Raw genomic sequence first — 26,107 nt, forward strand, 5'->3', positions numbered from 1 at the left:
ATTAAAAAAACATGAAAATTCTTATATGCACACATACACACAATATAGCTTACACATAACCTGCTAAATTCCTACTAAGGCTTAATTCAGTAGGGTGTGCTAAAGGGTAACCCCATGGAGGGCCATGTTTACCTGCACAGGGATACACAGGTATTCTGTGCATCCTTGTGCAGGCAGTCCTGTTCATGGAAATTAGGAAGCACCAGCTGCAAGGACAGATCTGACATCCGTGCGGCTGTAGGTGCATGGACCCAAACGCAGACAGTGTGAGTTCAGGGACATGCACCCACATGGATGTCCAGTTGAAAGCAGTGGCTGTGTCCTTGCAACTGCTGCATCTCAATTAACATAAATGGGACTGCCTGCACAGGAATGCATGGAAAACCTGTGCATTCCTGCCTGCATGGGGATGCACCAAACACCTGATTGAGCTGGGTTTCTGCCACCCCCCAACCACACCCCTCAAGCTGCAATTGGCAGTGGACAGTGGTGTTTACATGCTGGGGCTGCAATGCTTTGCACCCGTGGAAAAGTTGACCTGACTTGTAGCGATGCCATCTGCCAAACGCTAAACATTGCATGCAGATGTGGCGCATTTGTTAGCATACATGTGGTTAAAACAGGTTGTGACACTGCATCGCTTCCTCACCGCCTATCAGTAGCCTCTGAGGCATAGCCTCTGGCTTCAGAGGCAAGGGTGATTTAGATGAATGTCTAAATCTACCCTTAGGGCCCTTTCACATGGGCTATCCAATCAGGTTCCCCAGTTTTTTAGGCGGACTTGATCGGACCCTCAAGTCTCCCTATATGGAGTGGTAGATTTCAGCAATGACATGTCCGCTGACATCTGCCACTATCCAATCCTGCCCACAAAAAAATGCATGGCACCAGCGATCTACTGATTATGGTATAAACATAAATAAATAATAAATGCACATTTTTTTTACCTGCAAAAGAATGTGCATTTATTATTGTTTTCTAAAAAGTGAACTTATCCTTTAAGCCAGCCATACATGGATCGAAATCTGGCCAGTTTAGCAGGAAACTTATTCCCTTATAATTTTGATCAGTGCATGGACAGGGAGGTTATACAGAAGTCACTAGCAATTGGTATTCCTGGTACAGTGCAAAGATGAGGAATTTTCAACATCAAAAAATGTATTATTAGGCATCCTAGGTGTCTGGCGATCAATTTAGACTGAAACTGTCAGTTGTTATTTAAAAGTATGAATCTGACTTTGAATTTTCGGGTTAACACGTTAAAAATCCTTTTCCCTAATAGACCTATTTTATAAATATTGTTCTAAAAGATGGGCAACCAATAGGAAGCCCATCAGCATTTACAAGCATCCTGTACATGTTTTTATTGCAACACAATTTTTTCAGTACAAAAACACCCACTAACTACTAAGCATGACTACAGAGCTGATAGAGTTTTCTTAAGATTTGTACCCAGCACGCCATTTCTCTGATATAGTATGACCTAAACATGCCTCTGAAGACATTTTGTATGAATCATTTTTACATTTTCATTTGTCAACAGTGTTACATGTTCTTTTGCAAGAAAACTATCTGAACATGAAATGAGTTTGCAATGAAGCAGAAAAACTATATAAAGCCACACAGTAATCTGTCTAGTAAATGGTGTGCACAATGTGAGGCACTGTGGTGTGAGACCACACTGATGCTAACTTACCATACTGGGATGAATTCACAATTGATTCATTTCATACTTAACATGGCACTGGAAAAATGTGTGATTACATTCAGAACAAAATCTTCTTGTAAAATTACAAAAAAACAGTCATTTGTATGCAGTAAATAGCATATATAAAAAGATTTTTTTTTCTAGCTCATAAAAAAAAAAAATCTATTGTTATGAATAAGCTAAGTGAATCTAAAATATACTATATGTCTAGCTCAACTAAATCACTCTTAGTATATGATATTCATCACACAGATTCCCAATTATCAACAGTTTTTTTTTCTGCCATTTAAATTTTATTTAAATTGCAAGTTTTCTTATTTGCCCCCTCTGGTCTGTATACCACTGAAGGTATTTTGTTATATATGTTTCATAAGTGCAAGACAAATCAGTTCACCCTGCCAGAAGATTAGTAAACCCATAAGAGGCCTGTTCATCTCAAGCAGTGTAATCAACCCTGTCAAGCTCACATCTGTAAGCTACAGGACACCTCTCTCCTTTGTTACACCAATGGGGGGGTTCTGTAGTCTTTATACACTTCAGAATTGATTTACTAAAAGCGAATAGGGTGTTTACTTTGCAAGGGAGGTTGCAGTGTGCAAGTAAAGTTTACTTAACCACTTCCTGCCCACCGTATGCAAAATGATGACTGCAGGATGGTTATGTTATCCAAAATGGGTGTCATATGATGTCCAGCAGGATAAGCCACTCACACGCCCACGAGGCCACACCGCAGTACGGCGATTGGTAGTGCAGTGTGTTGCTCTGACACACAGCATCTCCAATCTTGGTAAAGAGCCTATGACGTAGGCTCTTTACCATGTGATCATCTGTGTCCAATCCCAGCTGGTCACATCATAACCAGAAAGTGCCGTTTATCAGCATTACCTCTATTCGTGCTGACAAGGTGTGAGTAGAGGAGAGCCGATCGGGGGCTCTCCTGACAAGGGGTCTGTGGTGATAAAAAGCGTATTGATTATCAGTGCAGACCCTCCAAGGATGCCCACTAGAGCCCACCAGGGGTGCCAACATGTGCCCACTAGGGATGCAAACCCATGCCCACCAGGGATGCCAACCTGTGCCCACCAGGGATGCCAATCAGTGCCCATCAAGGATGCCAATAAGTGCCCATCAGTAATGCCTGTCAGTGGCTCCTCATCAGTGGAACAGAGACATCAGTGCTGCCTAGCAGTGTCATCTATTGGTGCCATCGATCAGTGCCCATCAGTGCCATCTTTGAGTGCCTATCCAAGCTGCCTATCAGTGCCCATCATTGCTGCCTATCAGTGCCCACTAGTGGCACCTATCAGGGCCCATCACTGCTGCATATTACTGCCGCCTATCATTGCCCATCAGTGCTGCATATTAGTGCCTCATCATCAGTACCCATCAGTGCCGCCTCATCAGTGCTCTTCAATGAAGGAGAAAACACACTTATTTACACAATTTTATAACAGAAAGGAAGAAATGCTTTTTTTTTCACAATTTTCAGACTTTAATGACTTGTTTAGCAAAAAATAAAAAACCCATTGGTGATCAAATACCACCAAAAGAAAGCGCTATTTGTGGGGAAAAAAAATTATAAAAATTTTGTTTGAGTATAGTGTTATATAACCGCTCAATTGTCATTCAAAATGCGACAGCGCTGAAAGCTGAAAATTGGCCTGGGCAGGAAGGGGGTGAAAGTTCCCTGTATTGAAGGGGTTAAATCTCAGTAAATGTGGTGACATTTAACTTTACAAAGAATACCCTGTCCCATGCAAGGGGAAAAAAAAAAAAAACCTTTTTGCTTGCACGTGATTGCTCTACATCATTTACTGAACCCAGGAAAGTTGCCTTGCAAAGTGCAACTTCCCCTGCAAAGTGAACAGCCTGCTTGTCTTAGGGGGACACCACTGCTTCTTGATACCTTAAGGTGAGTAAATGTTGTCACTCTATAAAAGAAATTGTATTGCTGGCAGAATCACCAGAGCGACCACATCTAAGGGCTGATAAACTGCCTATATACAGTTTTTGTTCTGTGGTTTAGATTCACTTTAACCTACCTTCCTTTCCTCGTGAATGAACTAACAGTTCTGTCCAAACATCACAGTTGATATACAAAGGGGAGGAGACAAGTCCAGATGTGTGTTATTTTTTAGTAGTGAGCCCTCTTATTATTATTATCCCAGATTCCAATAAGCTCACTCCAATAAGATCACAACCCACTAAAAATCAGCAGGCCACGGTTGTGGGGAAGAGCCCCTTATGCTAATCAATATAGGGGCATGAGCTTTGTAAAGGGGGTCTCCCTGGTACCCACCATGTTGAAGGCATGTGGCCTGGTATGGTTCAGGAGGGGGTTAACACTCTCATCCCTCCACTTTCCTAGCTTCATGCTAACAAATTGGTCTAGTATGGATATTTAGGGGGATTTTTTTCTGGATTTCTGTGTGGGGGTTGCCCCTTAAAATCCATACCAGCCCTTTTTTTTTTTTCGTGCATAGTCCACTTTTGAAATTCATACTAGACCTGAAGAGCTAGGTATGAATTAGACAGAGAAAACCCATGGGGGTTTTTCTTCACGTGGGGTCCCCCAATAACATCTTTAGGAGACCTTCATCTAAGATAAAGGTCTGGTTTGGATGAATGAAATCCCTGTCCGATTTATTTACAAACAAAATGAAGCGGCTGGGAGCTGTTATTTTGCTGACAATTCAAACACACTTTTTTTTCTTTGTAAATATCGGTTTTGCTGCAGTAGGTTGTATACATCGTACAATGTGTCACATCACAGGTAGGGTCAGGGCAACCACTCAGGCAAGTTATTTAAAGGAATTTAGCATTTTTAATGTTTCACTAGCATTACTAAAATTGCTGCTCTCCACTAAATGGAGTTTTAAAGATTTTTGCTTTGATACGTGTGCCCTCCTTTTCTGGGCTCCGTGTGGTGTGGTGTCTGATATCTATTAGTCATCTGGTAGGGGCATAAAGTGTGGAGGATTAGCAGCACCTTTTTCATTTCCTATATACAGTGGGTACGGAAAGTATTCAGACCCCCTTAAAATTTTCACTCTTTGTTATATTGCAGCCATTTGCTAAAATCATTTCAGTTCATTCTTCTTCCTCATGAATGTACACATAGCACCCCATACTGACAGAAAAACACAGAATTGTTGACATTGTTGCAGATTTATTAAAAAAGAAAAACTGAAATATCACATGGTCCTAAGTATTCAGACCCTTTGCTGTGACACTCATATATTTAACTCAGGTGCTTTCCATTTCTTCTGATCATCCTTGAGATGGTTCTACACCTTCATTTGAGTCCAGCTGTGTTTGATTATACTGATTGGACTTGATTAGGAAAGCCACACACCTGTCTATATAAGACCTTCCAGATCACAATGCATGTCAGAGCAAATGAGAATCATGAGGTCAAAGGAACTGCCTGAAGAGCTCAGAGACAGAATTGTGGCAAGGCACAGATCTGGCCAAGGTTACAAAAAGATTTCTGCTGCACTTAAGGTTCCTAAGAGCACAGTGGCCTCCATAATCCTCAAATGGAAGACGTTTGGGATGACCAGAACCCTTCCTAGAGCTGGCCGTCCGGCCAAACTGAGCTATCGGGGGAGAAGAGCCTTGGTGAGAGAGGTAAAGAAGAACCCAAAGATCACTGTGGCTGAGCTCCAGAGATGCAGTCAGGAGATGGGAGAAAGTTGTAGAAAGTCAACCATCACTGCAGCCCTCCACCAGTCGGGGCTTTATGGCAGAGTGGCCCGACGGAAGCCTCTCCTCACATGAGAGACACATGAAAGCCCGCATGGAGTTTGCTAAAAAACACCTGAAGGACTCCAAGATGGTGAGAAATAAGATTCTCTGGTCTGATGAGACCAAAATAGAACTTTTTGGCCTTAATTCTAAGCGGTATGTGTGGAGAAAACCAGGCACTGCTCATCACCTGTCCAATACAGTCCCAACAGTGAAGCATGGTGGTGGCAGCATCATGCTGTGGGGGTGTTTTTCAGCTGCAGGGACAGGACGACTGGTTGCAATCGAGGGAAAGATGAATGCGGCCAAGTACAGGGATATCCTGGACAAAAACCTTCTCCAGAGTGCTCTGGACCTCAGACTGGGCCGAAGGTTTACCTTCCAACAAGACAATGACCCTAAGCACACAGCTAAAATAATGAAGGAGTGGCTTCACAACAACTCTGTGACTGTTCTTGAATGGCCCAGCCAGAGCCCTGACTTAAACCCAATTGAGCATCTCTGGAGAGACCTAAAAATGGCTGTCCACCAACGTTTACCATCCAACCTGACAGAACTGGAGAGGATCTGCAAGGAGGAATGGCAGAGGATCCCCAAATCCAGGTGTGAAAGACTTGTTGCATCTTTCCCAAAAAGACTCCTGGCTGTATTAGATCAAAAGGGGGCTTCTACTAAATACTGAGCAAAGGGTCTGAATACTTAGGACCATGTGATATTTCAGTTTTTCTTTTTTAATAAATCTGCAACAATGTCAACAATTCTGCGTTTTTCTGTCAGTATGGGGGTGCTATGTGTACATTCATGAGGAAGAAGAATGAACTTAAATGATTTTAGCAAATGGCTGCAATATAACAAAGAGTGAAAAATTTAAGGGGGTCTGAATACTTTCCGTACCCACTGTACAGTAGTCTATAATGTTTACACCATTGATTGTTTGAATCTTTGTGGATCATCCTGGTGGATTACTTATGGTCTATGCTGAGATTTATCAGTCACCTGGTGAATGCATAAATGGTGGAACACAGTAGCACCTTTTTTTAGCTTCTGTATAGTGGATGGTTTCTATTCTGCTATTGATAACCACTGCGTCTACCTCAGTGATTGGACTTTTTTCTTAATGGACATTTCACTGTATTATAACATTTGGTACACTTTATTATTTTATATTTAGTATGTGAGTGCTGAGTTTTTTTGCTTGGTTAATTTAAAAAATATTCAGAGGTCAGATTGTTGTAAATAATGTTATCAATATGTGTTATTGTTTAAAAAAATATATACAATTTGTAATTACTTTGAGAGGACAGCAAATTTACACTGTTATACAAGCTGTACACTCACTACTTTACATTGCAGCAAAGTGTAATTTCTTCGGTGTTGTCAAATGAAAAGATATAATAAAATATTTACAAAAATGTGAGGGGTGTACTCACTTTTGTGAGATATTGTACTGTGAGATACTGTACATTGGGATAGCCAGTAACATAAACATGACATACGCAGGCTCTGTTTTCCCCTGCCCTAACTTTTTCATTGAGATCAACAGCACTGAAAATACTTACTCCCCTCAGATCAACCAGGGTGCCAGGTGTAATCCTGGAATCTGACCTTTCCTCTCAGCTCCACATCCAATCACAGCCCTAATCGTGCTGCCTTCATCTCTGGAACATTTCCAAAATGAGTCCCTTCTTAAAGTAGTTCTGAGGGTTGAAGGTTTTATACCTTCACCCATTCTATGCATGAAGGTAAAAAGCCTTCAGCATGTAGCTCCCCCGGCAGCCCCCCAATACTTACCCAAGCCCAATAATGATCCAGCGATGTGCACAAAACCCCCTGCTCTCCCAGGTCTCTGCCTCCTCATTGGCTTTGAAACAGCAAGTCTCATAGACACAGAACAGGGCTTGGGAGTGAGCATGCACTAGTGCCCACTTAGCAAATGGCTTTCATTGGGGGCACTAAGGGGGAGCCAGGAGCACCCGGGGGGGGGGGACCTGAGAAGAGGAGGTTTTGGGCTGCTCTGTGCAAAGCCATTGCACAGAGCAGGTAAGTATGACATGTTTCCTATGTAAAAAAAATATATATAATATATAACTTGTACAGTATATATTTATTAACTCCCTCCCTGAAGGCCTACCACTAAACAGGTTATGCTCTATTCAATCGATCCATCTATCTAACCAACCAACTGCTTGGTGTTTCTGCCAACCTTCTCTGCCTTACTCTGGCTGTCATTCACTCAGGGCACGGAATTCAAAATACTAACTACAACATACAATACAAAGCCATCCACCACTCTGCCCCAAGACATAACTCTGCCTCCTCAGCATATCTCCCAAGACTTCCTGTTCTCTAACCCCCTCATCAACACCATCTATGTTTGTCTCCAATGTTATTCCACAGATTCTCTCTTCCTCTGGAGCTTCCTATCACAGTCCATCTGGATATCTCCTACTCTGTCCACCTTCAGGTGATCCTTGAAAGCTCATCTTTTTGGGAAGTCTAACCTACCTCTACCTAACAACTAGAATTTTACTTTCTCCATCAACTCATCTCCCCACAGTTATTACCTTTTTTGTATCGCTTGACTCTCTATTTAGATTGTAGATTGTAAGCTGTCATGAACAGGCCTTTCTGAACCCTCCTATATTGGATTGTGTTATAATTGTGCAGTCTTTTTTAATTTCGTAAAACCCTGCACAGATTGTTGGCACTATACAAATCCTGTATTATACTGTCATAATAATATAGTAATGCTTGTAGTAAACACCCTCGTCTTATCAATAGAAGTTGTGTTGCATCTTAAAAGTAATCTATTTCTCTTGAGATGTGCATCTCCTGGAGGGACAGTCATTTTTTCTCTGTGTGCCAGAGGGAAAAAAAACATATTTCTCCTATACTGTAACCTCAATAATATTTTGCGAGCTGTCAGATAAGTTAAAAAATATGTATATTTTAGGAAGAATACTTCTTGATAATCTTTCCATCAGTGGCTAAGCAGTTAAGGCATTTCTATTTGAAAAAGGATTATTCTGTAGATGTGAAAAAGTTCAATGTAAATCACTGCTAAATGACTTGAAAATAAGTTCTATTGCATGCCTCATCCTCCCAGCTTTCCACTGGATATCCAGTAGCATACTGTACTAATCTAATTTCTCACAGGAAAGAAAAAAGTGCATTAAAAGGTATATTGACACTGTATCCCTTGCACCTTTCAAATACAAACCCAGAATTGGCAAGGTACAGGTTTGTTTTAACACACATATTGCAATGTATCTTTTTTTTTATTACAGGTATTTATAAAGCACTGCCAATTTACGCAGGGCTTTCCATACGGAAGTTTTTATACATTCACATCAGTCCCTGCCCACAACGAGTCTACAATCTATGGTCCCTAACTCACATTCATACATACACACCCTAGGCCCAATTTAGACAGGAGCCAATTAAACTGCCGGCAGCATTGTCATTGGAGTGTGGGAGGAAACTGGAGTACCAGGATGTAACCCATGCAACCCAGGCACCAGGATAACATTCAAACTCCATAAAAGTAGTGTCATGGTTGGGATTCAAACTAAAGACACTAGTGCTGCTAGGCAGAAATTTTAAGCCACTGTGCTGTCCCTATTGCAAAACAAATGTATCTATAGGATAACAAAGCCAATGATCCTTTCCTTGGATTTGAGCCCCCTATTTTTTCAATGTTTATCATCCTAGTTAATAATGATCCCAATGCAATATTTAGAATGTCAGATTTAGTATATTTTTTATCAGCGGTAGCTTTTCAGCTGTATGCAGAACGGCAGCATGGGTGGTGGAACAGGTAAGTATTATACATATATGTCTTCTTTTACAGGCATTTCTTTTTCCAATTTTTTTTAAGAAGTGACAGAATAATGTGAATAAATGTGTGTAATTTATCCTATAATAAGTTATTTTGATTGATGATGTATAGACTACTAGTTTTGGCACTATTAGTACAAAACAACACATTACAAATGGTAATTCACCATGAAATATATATTTCCTTTACTTTAAACTACTTCTACAAAAAATATATAAAATAAAATATAGATCTTTGAAAATATTTTAAACAATACTGTATATCTAGACATCATAAAAAATAAAATGTGACATTGTGCTTTAAAAGAGGTAAATAAAAACCGGGTCCCTTGTGTTTTATATAATAATTCTATGAGTATTTCACCTAATGGAAAGCAACACAGAGGACTATATAATTGCCATTCTCAATAGGAACCTTTTTTTTCCAGACCCCTTCCTGTAGAATCTATGTTGAAGAGTACATTTTGAAAAATCCTAAAAATTAACTACTGTAGGAAGTCATATTTGCTAAATGCTTTGGAAGCAGACAGCACTTCACCACTATTAAAGATAGTTATATGACATAGCATACTGTGAGATGACACTAGCACTGGTACAAAATTTTCAGTTTAATGTTACAGACAGTATCCGCCTTCACAAAAACAGAAGGAACACAGAGGATAAATAAAATTACATCTTAAATATAGGACACTATGAAAAAAAAAGACATTTTAATAGTGGGCGAAAAAAGATGAGAGAAAATTAAACAGCAGAAAAAAAAAAAAAACACAAAAATGGAAACCAAAAAGAAATAATTAATAACAAAAGAAATAAAGTAGAAAAAAAATATTTTCCAAATACTATTTGTCATCTAAACTGGTCATATACAATACAATTTGCAATATACCATTGCAAAATCTTGCTGTGCAGATAAAAAACAAATTTACAAAAAACGAATACCTCTAACAGTCATGCACATGTGAATTAATCAGATAATAGTGCTGTCAGTTATCATGATGAGTTCAGGGGAATATATAGTGTGATCGATAGATGTTTTTCTTTGGTACGTTCAATAATTTGGGTTTTTTTACTTTTTAATCACACAAATACTAAATATTTTATATTTACTTTGTGTTGCCAGTAGGCCAATGAATAAAGGAACTTTTATCAGGCACATTGCAGTGTTAAAAAATACACCTGAATGGCTCAGATATCACTTTTTCTCTATGCAACAAATCTTTCTTAGAGTTTGCCAAAATACATGTATGTAGTCTGAGCTTTCTTATCAGAAAGGAAAACATGCTATGCAACTGCCATAGATGTGTTCTGTATAACATAAGATATAAAATAAAATCTTAATTTAAAAACTTAAAGTGTAACTACACTTTTGTCTAGAAAAAAACATTCCCCTCTGGGTGATCTCTGTACATTACAAGGATTATAATAACCTTTGTGACAGATTTCTACCTTTTGTTATTCTGAAGAAATCACTGTTTGTTCCTCTGTGGCCCTGAATTTATTGGGAGTGGTTTCATAATTATCAATCAGCTGTGCAGCTGCAGAGCACTAATGAGGAAATCTGCTGGGCCTGCATCCCTTTAGACGTGTTCCTATTGGGAGTATCACACCACAAATTACACTTTTGTTCCAGGGGATGCCAGAAATCTGACTTGTATCTTACTGCAGACTTCTGGGAAAATCAGTGAGCCATTTCACACAAGCAGGAAATTATGTTTCTGGGGGTCTGGGGGGTGTTCAGTACATGTATGTGTACTTCAAACCTCCAGGTAGCCATATTGCATTGCGTTTTCAGAAAATTACAGTGGCTGCAGATTAAAAAGGAAAGGTTGTGTCACAATTAAACAAGCAAAAAATTTGGGGGAGCATACCCATGTATTTCTAAAGCTGGTGCAGCTATGAACCAAAAGACATGTATATTAAAAAACAATAGCGCACACATGCAAAAGAAATTACCAAATTTGAAGACAATCTATAAAGAAAAATGGGGATTTGGTCCCACCATGTGTCACAATTGTTTAAGCTATATTATTTTTTCTTTATTTGCTATTTTTTTTTTCCCACGAAAGTGGAGTTACCCTTTGAATCTAAGCAGAAATGGTTAAAGTTTAGTTAGTAGTAATGTGCCCAAACAGACACCATTTAAGGAAAATATCTAAAAAAGTTAATTAGTCATTAAAAGTCATTTTAGTAGCTGACCAACATAACTAAATATATTGTATACTATATGAGTGAAGTACAGGGGCCCAGTATTATCTGGCATTTGAAAAATAATTTGAGTTAATAAAATATATAGTTGTATTTTATCAGACTGTCAAAAAAGCATTTTTGTTCTGCTCTGTAAATAGTTTGATGTGGCACATTACTTTAGGTATTGGCTTTCCACGTCTCCGCTCTTTGAATGTGTCTGTCTAGTACATTAAATGTTTGAAGAGGTTAAAACAAGCTCATGGTTTCAATAACAGCCATGAGCTTGTATCAGTTTTATGTAACCACTGTACTTTAAAAGTTATCTGGGCAGCTGAAGGTCCACCTGATCACTTCTGTTTGGCTTGAAGGTAATGTTCCTCCGGCGACAACAAATGCTGTCAGGATGGTGAGCAGGAGGAGTTCTGGGAACATCCATTCCTCAATCTACCCAAGCACTGAAAACCTGGTAGTGATCAGCTCTAAGCATTTCTAAGTTCAGATCTGTCGAAATTCTGGCTAAAAAGCTAGTTGCACAGCAAATCAAACATAATCTGGTGCTCGATCCACTAGGACAGAAGGAAAAGAGGTCTAATAGATCCCTGATGTCTCCAAAAAGAGTACCTGACACTTTCCCATTGCTATCATCAATGCACTAAAGTTAAAAGCAAAAAAGTTCTAAAAAATATAAAAATTAATAAAATAAATGTAATTAAAAAATTAAAAGCACATACACATATAAATGTAAACACAGGCGTAGAGCGAACACATTTTTGTAAACGAACGCCAAACATCTTATAAATCGACACACATGCTGAAGTTGGAACTATAATTATAGTCCCTCATTTGTGATTAAGTCTGTACTGATGAGCTTCAAAGGCATTTAATGAAACACATATACAAAATGTGATATTAAGCATCTTACAGTGTCTGCTCTTAGGAAAGACTTTTACTTTTAGACAAGTTTACTTTAGGATGTAGATTTTTTTTTAATATTATTGGTATCGCTCGTTATATTTTAGCAATAACCTCTATTGTATATATACATTTTAATCAGCTCAGAGATCTTCTTTAGAAGCAGGTAGGCAGTAGTACAGGAAACAATTTAGGTGTTAAAGGGGGAAGTAGTAAAGCACAGCTCAAGTACTCACGCTTGCCTGTGGAGAGGCTTCGGTTATATCCAACAGGGCTGAAATACTCGAAGATGAAAACAGTCACAGCAACCACGGTAAGACACATGACAAACATCATGACCCAGACAGCGGGACTGTATGGCTCTGGAAAAGAAGATGAAACACCTGAGTGCTCACACAGCAAAATATACATGCAGTAGATATTGAAAATCCTCAAGAAGTATTTTTCACCTGGTTTCTAGTAAGTTGCAGTGTGTCCTACATATTCACCCTTGCTTCCTACTATTGAATGTTGTTCAAGATCACAGATATTTTTCTAAATAGTTATACTTTTATACTGCTTTTGTTCTATTGTTTTAGAGAGCAAATTTTAATTATGTGAACACAACATTATAAACAGTGAACAGAAACATTTTAATGATAGATGTGATCTTCAAGAAGTAATATAATATTAGTTTTCTTTCAGTTCCTGAAATGGTTTCCCCCCAGGCAAGTTGGTGGGAGGTCAACAAAGCCTTTACGTTTCTGGTGTTATTTTCATTTTAAAGTTCCTGCCCCGAATTCAGGCAAGCATTTACACCTATTTCAGTAACATTACCGCCAAATTCAGGTAGTTCTAGCTACCACCACTTTAAGAGCCTGTGACTATAGAAGTGACACATTCTTAACCCTTTCCTGATGCCTCCCGGCCTTTAAGAGCTTCTAAATGCCGAGAGGTGGAGGCAGGCATTCATGTGACCACTGTGATTGGCTGTCACATGATCGGAAAGCTCCCAATCACAAGTATGCAGTGGAGTTTTTTGATCCCTATTGGCAACTGTGCTGGGAGCACGCAGGACACACGCACTTAGCACAGAATTGTTTACATTTAGGCCACATATAAGCGGCCTCTCGGCATTAAAGCCCACCCACTGAGAGGCAGCGTATATGTGTATGGCCGGCAGGAATGGGTTAAGAAATTACAACCAGCTTACAGTTTAGAAAACTGGCAGGAATTAAGTCCAGCTCTGAGCTGGCATTCAGAGGTCCACCAATGTTCAGTGTGGGACATGACTATGCTAAGAACCTGTCATGAATGTGGTGCAACATTCACGAAAAAATTCTCCTATGTTTTTGCAGGTTGCCTTCATTATCCAATGGTATTCCAATTACAACCATCAGCTCAAAATTATGCTGGTAAGCTAAGTAACCTCTGATTGAACAGCACTATAGATATTCGACTATAAACTCCATTGGGAGGGGATAATATTGTGGATGTTTATGCATTTCTGTAAGTCTAAGTTCACACTAGTGTTACTGCATATTCATGTGTTTTCAGTGCTTTTTTGATGCATTCTCATCTGTCAAGCTTTTTTTGTAGGAGGAGACTGGTTGTTAAACACATAAAAAGCATATGTACATTCATATTTCATATGCTTTTCATGCGGTTCCATTGAAGTCTAAGCGGTCAAAAGCACTATGCTGCACCACTGGATGCACCTGTACCTTTTCATAAATTACACTGCATCATTTTGCATTGATGTGAATGGACGCCATAGACAATAATGTAATTTCCATTGTCGTGCATTGCAGCACAGTGGCAAACACAGGCAAAATCAAATGTGTTGTGCTTCCTTATTAGAGCCTTTGTCCTATAATACCTAGCCTTCTGTATAGATGTAAAACTGGGATCCTAACTGGATCCTTCTCACACTGCTGTCCCCAGTATTAATGATAAGGAAGCTTGCTACCAGAGGGGCAGCTGCATACACTACAATGCCCTGACTGACTTGGTAATGGGTCCAATGGCTTGTTTGTTAGTTCACTGTGTGATGATGGGCAGACTTTTAATATTCCCCTGGTATTCATTTTTTTCAGATTAGCCAGTAGAGGGAGAATGGATGATCCACTAAACTAATGCTTTCTCACAGTTTATAGTGATATTAAAGATTATTTTTGTTTCCTAAAATAAAAAAGAGGTTATAATTAACTGCTCTGTGCAACAATATTGCACAGAATGGTGCCTTACCTTCTCTTTGGCCATACCCTGCCAGAGCTGTCTGTTCTTCCTTCCTCTAGGTACCATCTTAGTAATTAATTAATGAAGGAACTAGCGCCCAGGAGTTTACTTGGGACAAGTGTGTTATAAGCCTTTAACCAATAGGGGTATACTATCAGAGATGCAGCCAATAAACCATAGCAAAGCTATGTAAGTAATGAATAAAGACTGATATGAGCACAATATCCGTAGATTATACTCCTATTTAACTATAGATTCTGGTTTAAAATTAAAATAAAATTCTTGGTGGGGATGGTTATTAAATACTAAATATTAAAGTGCTGGACTTATATTATGGAGTGATAAAGAATTATCAAAAATCAAATCTCATATGTAAACTGGTCAAAAAAGTGCTAGTGCAAAAATGTGCTGAATTAGAGTGCAATAAATATGTGAGTATATCAAACAACAATTCATTTTAAATTAATACTACTACTATGTATAAAATATTATATGTTTGTGCTGATCTTCAAATAATCAATTATTAGTGTGCAACAAAATTATAACCAAATAAATCCTCCAACATGAGAGTGCAAGTGAAATGAATATTCAAAAAAAGTGCTCATATAGTGCAATAAGTTTGCATAAATTATATCAAAGCTATCCACAGTAAATAACAGAATCTAACAATAAATATGTGAATAATTTAAAGTTCCTTGAATAGAGTCCATATTGCAATCCTCCAGTGACAATGTGCAAACCGTGCTAGTCATCAATCCATAGGGTTTTCGCAGCGTTCATAAGTGAGGATCCTTCCACCACAGTGCTCAATGATTTTGCCTAGGTAAAACTCACCAGAGATTCTGCTGGTCAGATTATGTACCAGCAAACAATTTTTTTGACCAGTTTACATATGAGATTTAATTTTTGATAATTGTTTATCACTCCATAATACAAGTCCAGCACTTTAATATTTAATAACCATTACCATCAAGAGTTTTATTTTATTTCAAACCAGAATCTATAGTTAAATAGGAGTATAATCTATGGATATTGTGCTAATTTCAGTCTTTATTCACCATCTTAGTAAGCCATATGCACTCAATTTCAGCAAGCCATGGCCCTGCTCCCTCCTCACAGGAGTTTGACTGATAGCTGCAGGAGCATATGGCTCCCACTGCTCTCAGTGTCTCCTGTGAGACCAGGAAGTGAGGAGAGCAGTGCTGCTGCCAGGGCATTGCTGGATTGGTGAGAGGAGTCAGGTAAGTGTTTAGGGATGGGGGGTAAGAGCAATAGAGATATGGATTTTGTAAAGTTAGGAAGGTTTTTTTTATAGTTGTAAAGTCAGGAAGGTTTTTTTTCATCCTAATGTCTTGTATGCATTAACCACTTTAGCCCCAGCCCTATTTCGGACACTTTTTGTTCACAAGTTAAAACCAGTATTTTTTCCTAGAAAACTACTTAGAACCCCCAAACATTATATATATTTCTTTAGCAAAGACTCTGGAGAATAAAATGTCGGTCATTGCAAAATTTTTTGTCACGCGGTATTTGCGCAGCGGTCTTTAAAACGCCATTTTTTTGGAAAAAATTTGAAAAATCACATTTCACTGCATTTAAAAAATACTAAACAGTAAAGTTAGCCCATTTTTTTTGTATATTGTGAAAGATGATGTCACGCCGAGTAAATAGATACCAAACATGTTACGGTTTAAAATTGCGCCCCCCCGTGGGATGGCGACAAACTACGGTCAATAGAGATCTCAATCTGCGACGCTTTAAATTTATTTAACGGTTACCAGTTTAGAGTTAGAGTGTAGCTCTTTTTTTTTAATTATTGCCCACGCTCTGGCGATCGCGGCGATACCTCACATGTGTGGTTTGAACAGCGATTTCATTTGCGGCTCGACTTGCGTATACGTTTTTTTTTGTGCGCGAGCTAACGGTGACGGGGACGGCTAAATTTTTTTTTTTTTTTTTTTTCCTATTTATTTTTTCTTTTTTTTTAAACTTTATTACAGGTTTTTAAAAAAAAAAAAATCTGATCACTTTTATTGCTGTCACAAGCAATGTAAACATCCCTGGTGACAGCAATATGTCGTGACAGGTACTCTTTATAGAGGGATCGAGGGTCTAAAAGACCCTAGACCCCTCCACTACACTTCCCTGTATGCAAAACGCCGAAAACGGCATTTTTGCATACAGCCGTTTTTCAAATCTGCCGCCTTTTGCAGCACAGTAACCCGGACGTGACGTCATGGACGCCGCCTCCGGGTTACGTCATCGGAGACCCGATCGATGCCGTTTCCGGCATTCATCGGGACTCCATCCAGCCGGCGGACGTGCCGGCTGGGTGCTCGGGGCTCCCGGTGGGACGGTAGCCCCGAGCAAAGCCGCGGAAGGCGGCGGGAGGGGGGGGACGTCCCCTCCCGCCCCCCCGGGTAACGATCGAGCGGCTCCCGAGCCGCATCGATCGTTACCGACGGAAAGCCGACCGTCGGCTTCAAACAACGGTACCGGGATGATGCCTCTAGCTAGAGGCATCATCCCGGTATAACCCCGCAAAGTCTGATGACGTAGAGGTTACGTGACTGGTAGTAAAGTGGTTAAGATAAAAAGCCTTCTGGGTGTAGTCTGGGTGTAGCAGCCCCCCCCCCCGCAGCACCCCTAATACTTACATGTGCCTCCTCTGTGTCCAGCGATGTTCAGCAGTCCCTCGGCTGTCCTTGGACTCTCCCTCCTGATTGGCTGAGATATAGCCGCGGCGCCATTGGCTTCTGCAGCTGTCAAAGTCAGTGAGCCAATCAGGAGAGAGAGGGGGCAGGGCCGAACGGCAGCTCCGTGTATGTAAAGTCAGGGAGGTTTTTTTATCCTAATGCAATCTATGCATTAAGATAAAAAGCCTTTTGGGTGTAGCAGCCCCCGCCCCCAGCACCCCTAATACTTACCTTTGCCTCCTCTCTGTCCAGTGATGTTCACGAGTCCCTCGGCCATCCTGGGACTCTCCCTCCTAATGGGCTGCCTGATCAAAAGCTGTTCAATTGCACTACAACAAAAATGCTTTTAATATATAGAGTAATTGTGTCCCATACATTTGAGTTCACTACCCATACAACTTATACATTTTTTAGAAAAATCCAGTGCAAATGTGAAGGGCTCACTGATTAACAAACCTAAAATCTGGCACAAAACAGTGCATAGAAGATGCCAAAAGGCATGCGATTATGGGGTTTTTCTCAAAAAAGTTTATTTATATATTTTTTGTTTTATAATGTTTTTTTTAATAAGCAAATTATCATATACAAATACATTGTCAGAAAAAAAACATGATATAAAAACATTTAACAACATTGATTAAATGTAATGTAAACCATGTCATAAAGCTAACCTAGGTTAAAGTTACAAGGTACAAGAAAACATGGTAAGATACAATCGGTTAAGTATTCCATGTTTACCCTTAAAAAAAAAAAAATCGTAAGCTACCCTATAGTGTTGTATTAGGGAATATTGTATGAGGGTTGTACGTGAACGGACAACTGCTGGGGTACAGTATTGGGCGCAGTGTTATTTTGTCTGTATCTTTTTATAAATGATATTGTGGAGAGGAGGTGGGAGGGAGGATGGAATGAAAAAAAAAGGGGGTGGGAGGGGGGGGACATGCGCTGTGATGTGTTGGCACTGGGTGGCGCCATTTTTTAAATGCAAGGCGCCTCACCAAACGGTAAGTGAGAACAGCCCCTACCATGCCTGCAGCACTGCATCTCCTGTACTATGCCCACAGCACTGCCTCTCTTATACCATGCCCACAGCCCTGCATCATGCCCACAGCCCTGCATCTCCTACACCATGCCTGCAGTCCCTGCATCTCCTGCACCATTCCCGCAGCCCCTGCGGGATATGCTGGGTGCTAGAATTTCATTTTATGGGATATACTGAATAGGAGGGCCATAATAATTAGAAACCATGATATTGATTTCTGGGATCATACCATGTATATCGCTATGGTCTATAGTAGGAATGTAGAGGAGTTTAACACACAGAATAGTGTATAATAGGGATGACCATTCAAGATTTTGAGATGAAGACAATGATAAAACTTTAAAGATATATGAGACATCAAAACAACTGTCGGTTGGTCGTGGTGTGCAGTTGTTGGAGACCTCTGTCCAGGTTTCTGTAATGGAGAAGGATCCATACCAGTTAGCAACCTCAATGAGTGGAAGGCCCAGGGATTCGCAGAAGGGTTGAAGATCAACTGGAGTGGAAAAAAAGCTGTGTGGCCCCTCCAAGTAGCCACCAGGCAGATAGGGAATTTTCATCAGTAGGTTATTCCTTTAGTGCATAGTTGATCAGAGGGCGTAGTGCTCTTCTATGTTGCAGGGTAATATTTGATAAATCTTGGAACTGTTTTATTTCTGTTTCATTAAGGAGCACACAGTCTCTTTCTCAAGCTTTTCTTAGGATGGCTTCTTTCAGAGGGAAGTTGACTAAGCAACAAATTACATCCCTTGGGGGATCAGTGTCACAGCCCCTTGTATTGAGGGCTCTATGTGCTCACTCCATTTCAATGAGTGAATCCGCCGGTCTCTCCAAGAGATCAATAAAGATGGAGATGATAGATTGTTCTAAGTTTTGCTTATCAATGTTTTCAGGGACACCCCTTACTCTTATGTTGTGGCATCTCCCTTGTTTGTCAAAATCTTCTAGATGCCTGTGCATCTCTATGATATGTGCCAATTGGTTATCAGACACTCTTTGTTGTTTGACGATGGCGTCTGCGTGGCGGGCAGTTGCTTGTTTGACAGAGCCTAGTCTTGTGGCTACTGCTTGTATGTCTGTATGGAGATTAGTGATAGCGGAAGATAGGGTGGATTTAATGTCGGCCACTACAGCCTGTAAGTCTGAGGAGTAGAAGGAACAACGCTTCCCCGCTAGTGTAGCTGTGGTCTCAACTCATGTTGTACATAGTTGATCACTGCCAGAGGCCGCATGGCTGTGTACGGAACATTGCTGGTATGTTCCCGCTGCTCTGTGAGTTTGTTTCTCGGGGAATGCGAGAGGCAGAAAAGCTTCTGCCTCCTTTCCCCATAGCTCGAGGGTGAATCTTGAATATGATTGGCTCCCAGAAAGCTGATTTTCATCCCCGAGGTGCAGGAGCTTTTCTATCACACAGCAATATTAGACCGAAGCCAGACCCCCCAACAGTTTCTGTCATTATATAAGTTAATAGGAATGCAAAAGCAACTTGAAGCGGGTTGATACAGCTTAGGAAATGAAATGCAGGCCAATAGACGGTTACCTGCATGTCAAATACACCTGTCAATGAATTCTGAATGATCTTAGAAGCATCCCAAACCAGTCCTAATACAGAGCACCTAAAAGCAAGCAACTGGCAGAGGACCTAATAGCAATTTATATTTAGGAGCACATTAATTAAGCAATTACCATACATCTTGGGTATAATGTATTTTTTTGCAGTTGACTCCCTTAAATTAAATTGCTTTTGATTTAGAAAGGGAACATGTTTGCACCCCCACATATTTTGTGGTCATAGCCATGTAAAATGTGTTGTTACCATTCATGATATATCTTACATTTTTTTCCACAAACTTTTAGGTATTTTATTATAAAAACAAATTATTTGTACATTTCTACAGTTATCAGTTACCTTATGCTGCTTGAAAAAGTTAAACTGAAATTACTTTTCCTACTGCTTTTTGCCAAGTCTAAATGGTATCAACACAACTACAACACTGTATTTTGCCAGCATTGCTCCAGTGCTATTTTTTTTTTTAGGAAATTGATTTTAAAAAATATTTAACAGTTTTTTTAAAACAGGGAAACATTTTTCACTTCTAACTTGAATTTTTGTGTCAATGTTGCCTGGTCCAATGCATTATTTTAAACAGAAAGGAAAGTCTCTTAGCACATTAAGAGACCTCCCCTCCTTTTCCCCTCCCCCCTTCCGCTTCCTTTCTTTGTTCAGTCCCCCCCCCTTTTCGCCAATCCCCCTTACTTCCCCCCTCCCCCCTCATTCTTTCTTTCACTTCCTTCCCCTCTTTTTCCTTTCTTCCTCCTCCTCTATCCCCCCCCCTTTCCTCTCCTTTCTTCCCTTCCCCTCCATTTTCACTTCCTGCCCTCCCTCGCCATTCCCGCTTGTTTCCCCTTTCTCCCTATCCCTCTTCCTTATATCCCCTTTTCCTCCTTTCTTCCTTTTTCACACTTTCCTTTTTTATATTTCTTTTCTCTCCCCCCCCCTTTCCTTTTGTTCCCTACATTTCCTTCCCCCTTTTTTCTTTTGGTTGCTTTTTGTTTGTGGGATTTCAACGTAGTAGTACAGAGTATCCATTTCTATTTTATTTTTGACCAGATCCACCTTTTTAGTCCCCCATGTCCGCCGGTGAGAGATTTTTAGGCTGAACTCCAGAGGTACTTGGCGAATGCAGTTGTTCTTAGTGAGCCCAGATTGTCTCCATTAAATAACATCATCTAATTACATTAAATGTATATATTATTTTTGTTATATGTCTACTTATTAATATGCTGTTCATTATCTTTAGAGCGCGTATATACATTTTTTCCTCCTGAAGATGAGGATGTTTACCATGAAACATGTCCAATCTCGGCATGCTGTTTATATGAATAAGTATTCATTTGTATCAATGTTAATGTACTGATGTTGGATGACCAGTCCATTTTAATACTGTAATATGTTGTATCCAATAAATTTGTATATTTTTTAATGTTATGTGATTATTGTTGAATCAAGGTACCATTAAAGTCTGACTATCCATCCCTATTCCCTTCCTGGAGACTGTTTTGGAGACAACACTCTCCTTTCTCCAATCCCCCCCCCCCCCCTCTTTTTCAATTAACATACTTAGCCTTGGGTACAATGTATTTTTTTTGCAGTTGTCTCCCTTAAATTAAATTGATTTTAATTTAGAAAGGGAACATGTTTGCATCCCCACATATTTTGTGGTCATAGCCATGTAAAATGTGTTGTTACCATCTATGATATAGCTTACATTTTTTCACAAACTTTTATCAAACTTTTAGGTATTTGAATATAAAAACAAATTATTTGTACATTTCTACTGAGTTATCAGTTACCTTATGCTGCTTGAAAAAGGTTAACTGAAATTAGTTTTCCTTCTGATTTTTGCAAAGCCAAAATGGTATCAACACAACTACAACACTGTATTTTGCCAGCATTCCTCCATTGCTCATTTTTTTAAGAAGTTGATTTTGAAAAATATTTTACAGTTTTTCATTATGCATTAATGCATAATGCATTATTTTAAACAAATAGGAAAGTCGTTTAACAAATTAAATAAAGGAACCCGTGTTAATATAATAGTTGGCATAATCCAGCAGTGGAATCCAATTGTCCACTTTGCCAAATCAAAAACTAATAATATATTATCCCATCTCTCAGTACACCACAACACCAAATCCAGCCATGTGTAAAACCTCAATAGTACACATCTATCAGCTATCAGAATGTCATTTACTCGATGGTGCTGACCCTCAATTTAATGAAAAGGTCAAATAGAGTTTTTTAGTGGATTTGTCTTTCTAGAGGTTGTTGGCCTTTAAAGCTTGTCGTTTTTGCACACTCCTAAATGTAAAACAATACAAATTGACTGCCACATTTCAGATGAGAAGCAACTTTATGCCGTTAATTCTGTGTATTCAAATATAGTATTGGCTTCACCTTATACTGAAAGTCAGCAGCATCTAAAAAATTAGTGTTTATTAACCTTCCAAAACCAAAAGCACCTTAGATCAAAAAAGTTTTCTTGTTCATATAGTTGTTTGATAACAAGAATCAAGAGTACAGAAAACACATGTCACTTTTGAGACAAATAGCAAACAAAATTGTGTACAACCAGTCAAATAAAAAAAATGGCTTACAGGATAAGCATAACATGAAATAATAGCCAGGTATCCATGGCTGAGACAGCGTTATTACAGAAAGTGAAGCAGATGGAGTTTCTGATATTGGGTTTAAATCAGAAGTAACAGGAGGTATGCTTTATACAACCACATGGGGCAGCGAGGTTTGACAATACAATGGGGAAGATGTTTACCGTAAAGGTAGTAAAGCAGGTTGAGACCATAAGGTCAGGCTGCTATGGTGTAGGGTCCTGCTCAGATAAATGGGTTATGCAAACCATATATGGGGACTATGGTTGCAGAGGAGCTGAAAGGGACATTAAAGTAACAGTGGAAAATGTAGGTGGGGGATACAGGTAGAAGGAGGGGGGGGGGAGCAGAGAGAATAAAGAATGGGGGGGCAAAAGGCGAATGAGTAAGAGGTGAAGATCGAAAAAGTTTTAACCAAGTATTGCATCATGTAGCATATACAGTAAAACCTTGGATTGAGAGTAACTTGGTTTGAGAGCATTTTGCAAGACAAGCAACATTTTTTAAATACAGTTTGACTTGATAAACAAGCGATGTCTTGATATACAAGTAGCATTATCCCATCTCTCAGTACACCACAACACCAAATCCAGCCATTATAGAGAGGCACCTCTATGTGTAGCAATATGGTTACATTATTTTAAGGTACAACATTTAGCAGCTCACATGGTTGATGAATAAAAGAGGCACATCTAAGAATGCAGGCATCCAGGGTAAAGCTGTCCATCCCTTGTGGAGGCTGCCATTTGTAGATGGACATTTTATGGTTATACAACCTATCACATTGCTATAATCTTTTTATATGGAAAATAAACTGAAGGACTTAGGAATAAATGGTTGTGGAACGAATCACCTGAGTTTCCATTATTTCCTATGGGGAAGTTCACTGTGATATACAAGTGCTTTGGATTACAAGCAGGTTTCTGGAACTAATTATGCTCGAAATCGAAGGTTTTACTGTACTTTGTATTTTTCAACAATAATTCATGAATTAGGTTGTTTAGATATAATTAGAATTAGTTGTTAAATAATGAATATAATCAACCACACTTTTGTATAGATTTTCTATCTCATAGGGAAAATAAGACCCACCCTATCACATGGGGGAAAAAATATTACTGTCAGGGAATATTAAAACAAGCTCTGCCATAGCCTTCAACCTGACAGGGTGAATTTTCTAAAATGTAATTTTACTGCACGTTATCAATAAATAGATTCCTCTTCACTTCCTGTTCTGGAAATGCAGCAGAAAAACTGAGGAAATCTATCATGAACGGATATCCCATCGTAAACCACTGTCATAGGAATAGAGAGTTATCCCTCACCTCTTGCTCTGGTGAGGGCAAGAGGTGAGGTGCTCTTACTTTTTTGGTCTAGTAAAAAAAAAAAGGACCAGAACAGAGACAGCAACACAGGAAACAGATCAAACTCCGACTTAGGAGGGAGGAAGTAGAGAGGAGACATTGCTGGAACTGGCAGCATAAAAGCATCTAAGGGGATTCAATACTCACCTTTTGAGTCAACCAAGTCAGAGTTTGATCTGTTTCCTGTGTTCCTGTGGGGATTCTGAGGTCCATCCATCCAGGATATCCAATACCTACTAACTACCTGCATCTGGTAAGAGGCTTGGAGGTGTTGGTATCCCAGATCTTTGGGGTGTAATTCATCTATTCTCATATGTTTTGCACTCAGTCTGGTAAGGGACTGACCTATCAGTGGCGGATAACATCTGGTGGTTTCCCCCTTTCCGGTGAAGAATACCTTATTATTCCTGGCTCTGGCTCTTTTTTTCTATCATGTGTTGCTACTAATACATTTACTTCTGGTAAGCAGTATTAATGTTGGTGGCAGATTCGTTCTACTCTTCTTTTCACCATTAATATTCCAGTTCAACACACCACTGGTGATTCACAATTATCAGCACATAATATATTTATTTGTGGGATTTTACGCTATGGCATTTTTCTATTTTTTATGATTTCATATATCCAAAATCTGGAGGTTTATCAAAGGATATCTACTACGTCATCAAGTTTGCTGGTTTGAATCCAGGCCTTTGATATTCTATGTTCTGGTAAGCACATTACCTAGAGGGAATTTGGACTGACAACACTTTTCTTCGATTTCACAATATTCATATTGTTGAATATTGGACATTATTGAACACTTTTTTGGACTTTAACTAGTTCTATCTCCTTTAGCGCGATTTTTGTTATATTTATATTTATTTTTAATGCTCTGTATTTGCTTGATGTCAAGGTAAATCATTTTAAAATCCATATAAAATGATTGTGCTAATGTCATAAATAAAAACAGCTGCTAGCACCACAATCTAACAGAGTATTGCGTAACAATCAAGGGGTAAACAAGTGCAGCACTAAATAAAACACAATAGGTGCTAAAATGAATATACATAGACGGTATTGCTACCATCTAACAAGTTGCTGGGACTACGGTGGCTATAGTACTGATAGCCACTGTAGTCCTGGCGACTGTTACCCATTACCAACAACTACTTCTCTCCTCTTCATCCCCCTCCTCCTCCACCACCACCTCTCCAACCTCCTCCTCATCATCCTCCTCGTCACCCACAACAACAAGCACCACCATCAACAACACAAACCTCCACAGCCAAGGAGCCTATGATCAAAAGGGAGGATTGGTCGTGGTGGAGAGTTGTGATCACAGTTCTTCAGGGATTATCTCTTTGAACATCCTGGTATGTCCATCTATATGCATGTTTGACTCGCTGCCGCTGGCATTCGAGTCCATACATTCTGGTAAAAGTGTTTGCTTTCCCTCCAGGGTGGTGGATGCACGTGTTATGGTGACACCTTAAGTGGATTCTGGATACCTTCTTTATATGTTACTGGAACATATTGCATCTGCAGCTACCCATTTCTAGACTGTATTGACACACAGTGGCTGCTTTTTCCTTACTTGTTGGCTTCTGCACTTTTTTTTTGGATTTTTTGCACGTTGAACTTTATTACTTGTTAGATGGTAGCATTTCCGTCTATGTATATTAATTTGAGCACCTATTCTGTTTTATTTAGCGCTGCACTTGTTTACTCCTTCAAGGTAAATAATTGCCAAGTGCTACTCCAAATTCGCTGCAATAGAGAAAGCAGAAATGTCACATTACTGCCGTACATTAACATGTGCGGTGATTCATATTTTTCATTAAAGTGTACTGTATATAAATCCTAACAAAAAACTCCTATTTGCTATTTTTTTGGTCTACTAAATAAGTCAAAGGAAGTATTTTTTGTTTAATTTGGTTCAGTGCAAACATATCTGTTGATCCTGTCAAAAATCCATAGCAGTTCTGTGTCCTGTTCACTCTGCCTGTATTATCTCTAGTTTGCAATTAGAGGATACAATTAGAGGTCTAATCAGCCCATTCTTATCTTGAACTATAGAATACTTCATATGTTTTGGAGATAAGAAGAGGAGGAGGTATTCTGTAGTTTTGTAAAATCTACCTAGCAGGCTGCCTCCATTCCTTGCAATTTCACTGCAGCAGGCACTGTGTTGTCAGTCCACAAATTGATTTTATAGGTGAGAGCATTTCTTACAGGGCAACAGGTA

The 26,107-nt window shown here is 39.4% G+C and overlaps 1 protein-coding gene across 3 annotated transcripts in view; it reads right to left on the reverse strand.

Annotated features, from left to right (window-relative positions):
- Positions 1-26,107, reverse strand: part of GRIN2D (glutamate ionotropic receptor NMDA type subunit 2D) — a 1,144,270-nt gene that overhangs the window by 178,612 nt on the left and 939,551 nt on the right. For all 3 annotated transcript variants that reach the window (XM_082274380.1, XM_082274379.1, XM_082274378.1), the window contains one exon: positions 12,628-12,753. In XM_082274380.1, coding sequence (XP_082130506.1) covers positions 12,628-12,753 — 126 coding nt within the window. The remainder of the gene's footprint in view (positions 1-12,627; positions 12,754-26,107) is intronic.

This window comes from Pelophylax lessonae (assembly GCF_965119305.1).
Source record: "Pelophylax lessonae genome assembly, chromosome: 12".
In the NCBI taxonomy this organism is placed as follows: domain Eukaryota; kingdom Metazoa; phylum Chordata; class Amphibia; order Anura; family Ranidae; genus Pelophylax; species Pelophylax lessonae.